The following is an 11,591-nucleotide window of genomic DNA, read 5'->3' on the forward strand; positions in this document are numbered from 1 at the left end:
AGGCACACTGAGCGCTTTGTCCCTTCGGCCACGGTGGAAAAAAACTGAGAGAAACACAGAGAGACTGGGGGCAGTGCCTTTCGAGGCCCGGGAGGAAACAGATCATAATCTCCCCAACGAACTCAGCTCATCTGCGAGTGCAGAGATTGAGTCGGTGCAGAGCTTGCACCCAGGGCCTGTTCCAAAGGCCACCCTGGCTCTGTGCCCCAGGCTATAAACACCCCAAAGGCACAGCTGACTGGGACTGTATCTATACAGAGGTGCTTGAAAAACAAACCCAAATGACGGTGTGCTATTGGGGCTTCTTTGTTTTGTTTTGTGTCCCTCTTGGCACTCCACACACCAACCAAAAATCTGCTGGTGGGGCCACTTTCCACAGGTTGTGGCTGATTCCTTTCAAGGGGCTCTTTCACACAGGGGAAATCCCAACCCTACCCTGCCAAGGAAAGGGGGCTGGTACCTGCAGGGCTGCTAGTGTGTGGGGCAGGAAGTCTGTGGCCAGTGGCTCCAAAAGCTTTATTGGTCATTAGTTTCTGCTAACTAAGTGGCTCCAGTACTACCACCCACTGCCAGGGAAAACAGTGGTGGCTGTAGTTAGGGACACCTGGCGTGGTGTGGGGTGACAAGAAGGCCCTACTTGGTCAGTCCAGGCGTCCTTGGCTGGTGGCAAAGCCCCACACCCTGGAGCACAGTGAGTGATGCAGAAGGGTTGATGTAGAAACCAAGGGGGAACTGCAGCCCTGGGCCACAGGGCCCCGACCCAGCAGTGGCTCTTTTTTAGTACAGGGTGTAAAACAGAGCACAAGGGATTGACTTCTTCAATCCAGAGGAGAAGGTCCCACTGCCCTCTCCCCAGCACTGGGCTGCCTGAGCGTCCTGGCACGTGGTGGCTGCAGCCCTTCACTGATGGAAATGGGAGCACCTCTGCCTTGTGCAGTCCCCTGTAGGCTCTGTGCTGGTCCCCATGCAGAGATGGCCACACTGACCGTCCACCTGGAGGAACAAGCTGAGCCCTACCATTCCCAGCTGGGCTCTGCCATCCTGGTGGGCTAATTGGTGGGCTCTGTGGCCAAGGTGTCCGCATCTGGAGACGGCAACATGCTGCTGTTCCCACCGTTGCTCACGTTTTCCTTGCTGTTTTCCCTCGTGGGGTCACTGCCTTTATCCTCCACCCTCTGCTTGAGTTTGAGGGAGGAATCTCTCCGTGACAGAAGGGGCTGGTAGCCAGCAAAGACTCCTCCACTCACGTTTGTTCGCTTGTCTGGGGGTGGAGGGAAAAAGAGAATTGTTTAGCTGGGGCCCAAACTCACTGTTCAGCTGAGAAAAAGGTTTGTGGAGCCCATCCTTGAAGGAGGCATTGCAGTATCTTCTCTCCTACCAGATGCCCCCAAAAAGGGGAAGCTGGGTGGAGGTGTGGGCATGGGGTCAGCTGGCTCAGCTGTTTCCTACCTCCAGGCCCGATGGGGTGCATCAGTCGGTTCATCTGCACGTTCCAGTGCTTGACGTTGGTGCTGGCCTGTCGCAGCTTCCGCTGGGCCGCCTGCAGGGCACGGAGCAAAGGGTGAGCTGCTGCCCCATGGGCACGGAGCAAAGGGTGAGCTGCTGCCCCATGGGCACGGAGCAAAGGGTGAGCTGCTGCCCATGGGCACGGAGCAAAGGGTGAGCTGCTGCCCCATGGGACCACGGGCACGACCTTCCCTTCTCTGAGTAAGCCTGGATTGGAGGTTCCCTCTGGGATGGAGACCCACTTCACCCTCCTCTAGACCTTCTGCTCCCCCTCCAACCCTTCCCCCTTCACACACTCCTGCTGTTGACATTATTTTGGACAGCACTGCTTTGTCCCAGGGCAGGACACGCTTGTCCTGTCTCAGCCACTGCATCACATCCTGCCTGCACATGGCACAGCTCAGAAACCCCCTACAGCAGTTCCAGCTTGGTCCTCCCCAGTGTGGAGGTGACTCTGGGAGGGCTGGAAAGTCCCCTGGGTTCACCATGTGAGGCAATGTGGCACGGATGTGCTGCTCACCATGACATCTTGGTCCACCCGCTGCCTGTTCACTCTCACTTCTTCCAGCTGCTTCTGCGCCTCTTCCAGACACTTGTTCTTGTTCTCCATCTCCTGCTTGAGGACTTGCTTCTCCCTCTGAGTTCTGATGATATATTCTTCTTGCTCCTCCTTCAGCTTCATCAGCTGTTTCAGTTTCTCCTCTTCCTCAGCCAGTAGCCTGACAATGAAGAGCAAGAGGTGAGGATGTCCCCCTGCCACTTCTTCCCCCAGCTTTCCCTGTCCCAGCCTGCATACTGGGAACTCACCAGCACACCCCAGTCCCCGGGAGCACTGAGCTGCCCTGGGAGCAGGGCTGCCCAAGGAGGGGGAGGGATGCCCTGGTCCTACCTGGCCTGAGCATATCTCACAGCCTCCTCGTCCTGCCGCGCTTTCACCTCCTGCTGCAGGGCCTCCTGCAGCCTCTCCTGCATGTCCTCCAGCTCCAGGATGCGCTTGCGCTGCCGCTCTGCCTCGGCCTCCTTCAGGACCATCTCTGCCTGCATGGAGGCACGAGCCTGCGCGGGGACAGGAGCCATCAGTGGGCCAGGCCACCACCAGTGTCCCCAGAACCCGCTTGGGTCCACCAAGTGGAGTGGGCCAGAGCAGGGGCAGCCCATGGTGACAGGTCCAAAGCAAAGCTGTTTTCCCTGCTCAGGAGACAGGCTGTGTCATTTGGAGCCAGTGCTGGCTGTGAGGTCAGAAATGGGCTCCCTGTCCAGACTGGCACCAGCATTTGCCTCTCAGTGTCCCCCAGCTAAAGCCCCTTGAGGCAGGTTGTCTTCATCTCCTGCTCAAAGGGATCTCAGGCATAACAGAGCCCAGAGGTGATGGGTGGCAGCAACACTGTACATCCAACCTCTGGACTACCCTGGGCAAGGGAAGGAGAAGGAAGCACCCACCCCATGAGCACCACAGCCCATGTGGGATGCACCCACCTGCTCGGCCTCCCGCAGCTGGATCTCCAGGGTCCTCTGCATCTCCTCGTGCTGCTGCCTCCGCCGCTGCTCCTCCTCCTGCAGCAGGATCTCTGCCTGCCTCTGGGCCTCCTTGAGCAGCTCCAGCTCCTGCAGCTTCCTCTCCTTTTCCTCCTGCAGCTGCTTGAGCCGTTGTGTCTCCTCCTCCTTGGCTGCCTTGCGCTGCTCCCGCTGCTCCCGCTGCTCCCGGCGCTTCTGCTTCAGGTCCTTGTGCAGGGACTTCTTTCCCTCGGCCTGCAGCCTGATGGCAGTCTGGATGGCTGCAGAGGGAGGGCACGGTCAGTGGGGACAGCAGGGGGCACAGGGAAGCTGGGGAAGGGGCGTGGGATGGGCACAGACCGAGCGTCCACTCCTGGCGCTGCCGGGTGTCCGAGGCGCTCATCTCGTAGGTGCGGGACGAGGTCTTCACACAGAACATGCACCTCTTCCCATCCCTGTCTGGCAACACCTGCAGGGAGGGGACACAGCACAGCGTTACCCCACCTTATCCCCCCGTCTTCAGCCACAGGAGTGGCTCTCCCATGCTCATGGATGTGACATTGTGTGTTCTTGGGTCTCCCTTCCAGGGGTCTGAACCATCTGCTGTCCCTGGGCTGTACCTCCACACAGCAGTGCTTGTCCAACGTGATGCTCCCCTTCTTCTCCTTCCGTTCCTCGCTCATGTAGTAGGACAGGGCACTGGGCTTCAGCATGAACCAACGCTCTGACCAGTTCCTCCTCAGCTGGCCCTTCTTCCAGAGGTAACCCTGCGCCCGAGAGACACGGGGATCAAAACGGGGCGGGAGCAGGACAGCACTTCTGCCCCAGAATCTGTGAGCTCCTTGCCTGTTTGAGCACATCCTCGATGACCTCCTGGTACACCTCCTCCACGGCCATGCTGATGGCCTCCTGCTCGATGCCTCTGAGGAACCTCCCCGAGTTCACCATGTCCAGGAACTGCCAGACCGTGAGGCCGCCCTGGGCCTGCGGCTCCTGGGACAGGTAATCCTCCAGCTCACACGAGTTCAGCTCCACGTTCATGGCTGTGCAGATCTTCTTCAGCAGATACTCCACCTGTGGGGAGGAGGACGCTCAGTGACAGTGTCTCTGTCTGGGGACAGGGCTGTCCCCACCCCATCAAGCCATTTTGGAGAGCCCAAGGTCACATCTCTCTCCAGCCTGCAGATGCAGGACCTTGATCCCAGAGGGATCAACCTTTGTGATGGTTGGGGCATCCCAGGCAGCAGGCTGGAATGGAGAAGACTGGAGCTGGGTTAGAATTTAACCTCTGCTGAGAGGTTTTTCCTTTTAACCCCAAGGCTGGGATATTTTTTCTGGTTTGTCTGCAGAGTAATAAAACTCTGTAGCAATCAAGAGCCTGAAGGAGTACAGGCCAGCACTGCTGAACACCATTCAGAGATGATGTCTCAAAGCCACAGTGAGCTTCCCAAAAATCACTGAGGAGGAGCAGGGAGACAGGTCCCTACAGAGAGGAGCATCATTTTAAAACTGCAAATAAAAAGAATCAAGGTGGCTGCCATGGTGTGGGGAAGACTCACCCCAGCTCAAGCTTTGCTGCCAGCTCTCCTCTGCCCACAGTCTGGACTGAGACCAGTGGGTGACTGCAGGGAGCCACACAGGAAGGTGACACACAGCAGGGTCCCCACACGCAGCTGGATTTTTTATGTCATTTAATTGTGAAAGGGGCAAGAATTGAGTGCTGGTGCTCAGGATGATTCAGTTTTTCATGCTCTGGGGAACAGGAAACACCTCTCCCAGGGCACAGGAAGTGCGGTTGCCCTCCTACGTCTGCGCAGCACGGTGCTTCTTGCCTTTTTTTCTCCTCTTTTCTTTTTTTTTTTTTTTTAATTTTGACTTTTCTGCTGATCTCAGGAGGTTGAGGGGTAGAAGACAACAGCAGCCATTTGCCCAGCCAAGTTCCTTCTGCTGAGGCCACTCTTGGCTTCTGCACGTGTGCACTCTCCCCAGATCTGCCCCCCTTCTCGAGGGGGTTTAATCTGACACCAGAGAAAGGGAGAACCTTCCCCCCTAAATGCTGTGGAATTTGGAGATTACTGTGAGGCTTTTCTTTGGCTGGCACCTCACCCTTAACGCTCTTCATGCTGGGCAGGGGCTGAGCACTGAGGGACAGCCAGGTCTGCTCGGCCACTGCCCTCAGGCAGGAGAGCACCTTGGAGGGGTCTCCCCTCTGAAGTCCCCCCTTCTCCCTGGGCAGTGGGGGTGGCTGTGGGCACAGCAGGGGTGTCCAGGGCAGACAGGCCCCTTGTCCCACCCCCAGCCTCCTCTCTCTCACCCCCTGGAACACCACATCTTGCAGGATGCAGTGGGACACGCCAGGACGTGATGGTGTCACCCACAAATGGGGCTCTGCCAGCACATGGAGCCCTAGGAGGATGGGGCTGGGGGCAGAGGCAGGTCCTACCTCATCTGGCACCATGACAAGAGGGTATTTGTCTTCAGACAGAAAGTTGAAGAGGCACCAGAGCTTGAAAGCATCCTGGTGGGACACAACACTGTTCCCATTCCGGTCAGGTTTGTAGTTTTTCTTCGCTGTCAAGGTCCAGCAGAGCTGATCAAAATTTTCTTTGACAAAAGCACCTTCCTCCACCTGCAGGCACGAGTCAGGGGGTGAGTGGGAGCTGAAGAGCTAGAGAGGGGAGTTCTGGGGAAGGAAGTGCTGGAGAGAAGAAACCTCACTCCTAAAATCTGTCCAGTGAGAATCATGGCAGCACCAGCAGGAAGCCTGGGCTGCAGCACAGGCAGGATGATGTGGAGCTCTCATCTCCAGCCTCCATGGTTTGGGGTTTCTTGTTAGCCCATTCAACCACAAGGAGGAACTGAGGAGTAAAGGGAAGCCAGCAGGAATGGTGCCTCCACCAGCCTCATCCCTGCTGCTGATATTTAATTGTGTCCTGGCACTGTGAGCTGGCCCAGGCAGCAGGTTTGGTGCAGATGGGTCAGCTGAGATAGGGATCAGAGCAGCTCTGGCTGTCCCTGGGTGCTCTATCCCAGCTGTGTCAGCACAGGAGCAAACTGTGGCCTGTAGCAGCAAAGCTGGAGGAAAACCTTTGGGTGGCAAAAGCTAAAAGCTTCTCTTACTAGGAAAACCCACTTCCCTCTTTTCAGGCTGCCTCTGGGATTCTATTACCATGGTGAAACCAGACGGGGTGGGTTTAAAGATCACCTTCCAAAGAACCCTGTGGGCAACTGGAAGGATTTTGGCCACTCTCTGATGGGGAGATTGGGCTGGGCTGACCTGGGGCAGCTCCTGCTCTGGGCTCAGGGAGCTGGGGAAGGCTTTGCCCTTGTTTGCTGCTGACCAGATCCCTGCAGCCAAGATCAGCATTGCTGGATCAGGCTGGGCAGCTGCTGAGCAGCTCTGGGCAAGGCAGAGATGGGCACAGGGATGGGGACTGGCACAGGGACAAGAGCACCAGGGGAGTGAAGAGTTACTGCACCCAGCTCTGGCCCCTTTCAGTGAGCACACAGTGGAAGAAAGCTGTCAGTCATTCTTCCTCTCCTCACATGCCTGGAAGAAACAGCACCCACAGACCAACCTCTGGCTGTGCCAGACAAAGCTGTCTTTGAACCACAGGAAAAAAGGGAGAAAGCCCCTTTTGCCCACCCCAACTCTGCTCCTCCTTGCAGCTCAACCTTTTCCCTCTCCTCTTTGCCAAATGAGGTCACACCTCAAAGGTGAGGATAAAAGGGGCTGATTTCTCTCTCTGAGCCCTTCAGGTAATGTGGGCAGAGGTGCTGCTCCATCCAGAGCCGTGATGTAAAGGGATGACTTCATCCTTGCCAGGGAGATGCTGAGTATGAAACATTTTTCACTCATTTTGGCTTTCACCTGAGCAGTCCCCATCTCTCTGCGCCCTCTTTCCACCCACCAAGGAATGTGATTTCCAAGAGCTAAGGGGAGCTCCCAGGAGCCTCACAGGAGGAGCAGCAGGTCTGGGGGATGACCAAGGAGCTCACCTTGTCCAGGATGTACTTGTTGAGGTAGGGCATGTAGCCCTGGCTGGACACTGGCCCATCATCATCATCACGGAAATGCTCCTCCAGTGCCACGGGGTCGTGGGGGATGCACAGCACCGTGTACAGGTTGTGAGACAGCACCTGGCCAAGCACAAGGGGTGGTGAGAATCCCCAAGGTGCCACCCCCTCAGGCACCCCCCTGCATGGCATCACCTCCCAGCAGCCACTGCATCGAGGCAAAATTTCCAAATGTAAACTTTAGAGAATCATTTAGAAACAGGCAACAATCGAGGATTTCTCCTCGCTAGTTTCTTTTCTTGGCACATGAGGAACTTCTTTCTTGAAAAGGCTGTTTCAAACCTCTCAGAGCAAACAGGACTCGCTCTGATCTAGAAAAGCTGATAAGCCACCCCAAGCTATGCATTTGGCACAACCAGGGCCCAGCCTGGCACCAGCTGTCTGCTGGGGACACAGAAAGATGGAAACATGAAAATAGGAAAGACTGGTGAGAAACTAAGCAAAGGTTTTGTCTGGAATGGAGACCTGGAGACACACCATCCCCAGAAATACACAGCAAGGCTTGCCAACAGCCCACTTTGTTCAAATCCCCCCAAATAAAGCATGTTTACAAGCTCATGGATTTCCCAAATGCTGGAAAGCCTGGAGCAAGGCTGCCTGTGAGCACCAGCAGCATCTCTAGCTTGTGATGCTCTCCTTGCCTTTACATCCCAGGAGCAGGAGATGGTTAAACAGACTGACACCTCCCCACTGCACCAGGATCTGCCAATGCAGCTTGCCAAGGGCTCAAAGAGGGGCTGGAGGAGATGGAACAGCATCCCCACTCTGAGCAGGGCTGGAAATTTCCTCCCAGCAGCAGAGGAGCAGCCCGAGGCCACGATGGCTGCTGCAGCTGGAGACAGTTCTTGCTCGACCAGATTTTCATTCTCTTTTCCACCCTCTGGACCAACGGGATCAGCAGGACTCCACCCTGTGCTCACACAGCAGGGCCATAGCCCCGAGCACTGCTACTACACTGTGCCTTTTGGGGTCACTGCAGCCCCAGGGTCCACACAGTGCTGGGAAGGTCTAGGAATACCATGGACATCCTCCAGCATGGTAACAAGCCCATCAGGATGAATTCAAAGTTTGGGAATCGTATCCCATTCTGTGTTTCCACCGTGGCCCTCATCTCCATCCTTCACCCCTCCTCCCAGAGCACCCCTAAAAATTCCTGTGAGGTCTCACTTGTGACCCTGGCCATGGGGGACACCCTGAGCCCCTCCATCCATCCTGGCACCCTGTGACCCCAAGCCCCTGTCACTAACAAATGGGGAGGAAAGCCCTGACCTGGGCAATGGTGGCATGACTGGAGCTGGGAGAGCTGAGAAACCCTTGCAGGCTCTGAAACAGTGAAGGAGGAGAACAGCAGGGAAAGGGATGCTAGGAAAGCAGTTTGCTGGCACCTAACCCTAACCCTAGCCCTAACCTTTCCCCTGTGGCATGCAGGGGATGGCTGGGGGTCAGAGGGCTGCCTGACTCCTCCTAGTGCCCTAGATTCCTCTGGGCAGCAGCCGTGTTTGTGCTCTCCACCCTCTCCCACCGCTGGCACACCCATTACCACGAGCAGAGGTGCCCAAGAGCACCAGGGCAGTGCTCGGTGTTTCCAGCCATGCATGGCCACCCTGAGGGACCACACCCCAGCCCTTCCAGCCTGGCCAGGGAGGGGATGCAATGTGGATGCCATGGGACAGAGAGAGAAATGGCAAGCGTTTCTCACAGTGGCTTGTGAGAAGTCTTAAAGAGCTAGAAAGATGTGATAACTTGTTGACTAAAAACAATTTGCAAGTGGTGTTTTTCTACTTTATTTTTCTGTTCCTCTCAAAGACAGTGCGTGAGAAAGATGTTTCTGTTAGTTAGCCAATAGAACAGAATCTATCGTACCACTCTATAAAAACCACACAGTTCTTTTCAATAAAGCCTTCTCTGCTTTTCTACGACCCTGCCTCTCGTCTGTTCCTACCCCGACCCTGGCCCAAGAGTGACAATGCAACGGCACTGAGAGCACAAACCCTTCCCAGGAGCAGAGCTGGGGCTGTGCCTGTGCTGGGAGCAAAGCTCCCCGAGCTCTCGGGGCGCGCAGCACCCGAGCGACCGCAAGCTGTCCTTCCTTCCTTCCTGTGCACACACGCACACACACACACACACCTCCACATCTGCACACGCCTGCCTGCTCTGAGGTGCCCCAGCAAGGAGCACAACGGCTTCCCACAGCTGTGTCTTCATGCTGGAAACCCTGGCAGGTTCACAGCACTGCCCAGAGCTGGGTTTAACACAGAAAACGCAGCAGGGCCCTTCGCACTCTTCTTCTTAGCAGAATACGCCAACATCACGCTCATGAACACACTAATTACTATTCTGTTCTTTAACCCAAGCCTCTTCAACCTCCCTCAAGAACTGTTCCCTGTTGTACTAGCCACAAAAGTCCTGCTCCCATCAGCAGGATTCCTATGAGTTAGCTCCGCTCTCCCACCCAGCTCTGTCCTCTCAGTGCAAGCCCGGTGTCTCCCACCCCTGCTCAAGACCCTTCGTGCAGCAACACGCCCGGGTGAGGGAGCACAGCCCAGCTCAGGGCTCAGCAGCCCTGGAGGGGTTTGGAGAGGGCTCAGTGGCTTTAACACTTCATTGCTCAGAGCGGTGAGACCCTGGATTCCTCCCTCACTGAACTGCGGCTGGCCTGTGTAGGCTGGGGCAAACTCGAGTATTTCTGTGGGTGGAAACAAACTCTGCCTGGCCTGGAGACAGTGGGAAAGTCACTCAGAGCTGAGCTGTGCTCTTCAGCGACCTGCTGCCAACCCATCCTGTCACTGATGGCGTGTGGGAGAACATCCTCTCCCCTCTCAAGTGTCCCCCTGGGTAAAGTCACTTTGGAGGTGCCATCCCCAGCATCACCACAGCCACAGACCCTGCATGAACTGTCCGTTAAACTGCCATCAAAATCAGAGGCTCTGTGGCTTCAGCATTGTACCTGGTGATAGAGATCTCTCAAGACAAGCACTGCTACTGCTTTTGGGTCCATCCCATGCCCGGGCCAGACTCTGGACCCAGAGCAGTGGTGCAGGGGTTGCTGTGAAGGAAGCACAGCAGCCCCTCTCAGGGATTAGCAAGCAGAATTAAGCTCTGGCCTACTTTAGGATTTTCCTTAATTCCTTCAGCTATTTCTACAGTTTTAGCAGGGGAGTGTGGCTCGCAGGGCTCATGCCACGAGTTCTGGGGGGCAGCCGGAGGCTCTGAGCCGCGAAGGCTGAGCAGGAAGAATCTTCCTCCCGCTGCTTCTCCTCCAGATCCCTGCAAACAAAACTCCTAATTCTGGGACAAAACACACCCCCTGCCAAAGACCAGCACCTTCCCTGCAGTCTGTCGTGGGGAAGCATTACAAAATAAAGGGAATGGAGGAAAAGGGGGTCTTTTTGCAGTGGTTCAAAACGGTCTCGCAGCCTGGCAGCAGCTGCCATGTCCTGACGCAATAGCTCCCCGTGCTCAGCATGCTCCTGCTCAGGTCTCTTCTCTCATCCCAAACCCTGGTACCAACCAGCATTTCCAACCCCAATGCCAGCCTAAGAACCAAAGGAGATGAAAAAAACACATTCCCACCACGTGCAAAGGTTAAAAAAATCAATTATTCTCAGAGCCAAGGGGCTCCCTGGTGGGTGCCAGCAACCCTGGCCTGGGGGCAGACAAAAAGGTTTTTAAAGCTGTGATGGGTTTGATGAAAGACTGAGGGCATGAGCCCTCTGAAAGCTGCTAAGAGTGGAAAGAGGGGAAAGCGGAGAGTTTTTAAAAGTGCTGCGTTACTTCTAGCCACAGCACTGAGGAGTTTTTGTTATAAAACAACCTGTCCCTACCTCCCGACCCACAGGCTCAGCAAGGAGGAACACAGGTGCTCCGGCAAGCAAGAAAATGGAAACAGAATTTGGGCTCTTAGCTGGCCATAAAAAGCACAAGAAACTGATAACTAAAATTTAGATTTCTTATCATTTTCACCTAGAAAACACATCTGAGCATGAATCCCCCCCACCCCTTTTTTTTAAAGGGAGATGCCACAGAGCCTGAGAACTTCACCAGGAAGCAACAGCACGATCTTATTGATCTTAATAATCAACAATTTCTCCGTGGAAACCCGCGGGGATGCAGAGCAGCCCCGGGCTCGCTCCCACCCTCCCTCCGTGCGCCGGCAGCTCCGGGGACTCACTTTGAGCTGGGATTTGGACACCTTGCCGCTCTTCTCCACGTCCAGGGCGGTGAAGGCGTACCAGATGGACTTGAGCAGCTCGGCTCGCAGGTCCATGGCTGGCGGCGGCGGCGGCGGCTCTGCCGAGCCCGCGGATCCGGTTCCTGGAGCCGCCCGGGCGGGCGGGACGCGGGGCGGGAGCGCCGCCTGCCCGGGGCTCCCCGGGAACCCCCGGGCCCCATCGCCGCTCCCCGGGGCCGGGGCTCGGCGAGCCTCACTGAGCTCGGCCCGCAGAGCGAAAGCTCCGTGGTAATTTGCGTTCTGGGGAGAGAAATGCCCGGCCTGGCTCAGGCAGAGCTGCCCC

The 11,591-nt window shown here is 56.2% G+C and overlaps 1 protein-coding gene across 1 annotated transcript; it reads right to left on the reverse strand.

Annotated features, from left to right (window-relative positions):
* Positions 1–499: 499 nt before the first annotated feature.
* Positions 500–11,524, reverse strand: DEF6 (DEF6 guanine nucleotide exchange factor). The gene is made up of 11 exons (XM_054648898.2): positions 11,249–11,524; positions 7,000–7,140; positions 5,444–5,629; positions 3,847–4,074; positions 3,621–3,767; positions 3,361–3,469; positions 2,983–3,281; positions 2,396–2,562; positions 2,027–2,225; positions 1,450–1,540; positions 500–1,261 (listed from the first exon to the last, which is right to left on the reverse strand). Exons 1-11 carry the CDS (start codon positions 11,342–11,344, stop codon positions 1,050–1,052), a joined length of 1,875 nt encoding a protein of 624 aa, XP_054504873.1. The 5' UTR covers positions 11,345–11,524; the 3' UTR covers positions 500–1,049.
* Positions 11,525–11,591: the final 67 nt, after the last annotated feature.

The sequence above is a fragment of the Agelaius phoeniceus genome, chromosome 25 (assembly GCF_051311805.1).
Source record: "Agelaius phoeniceus isolate bAgePho1 chromosome 25, bAgePho1.hap1, whole genome shotgun sequence".
NCBI classification, from domain to species: Eukaryota; Metazoa; Chordata; class Aves; order Passeriformes; family Icteridae; genus Agelaius; species Agelaius phoeniceus.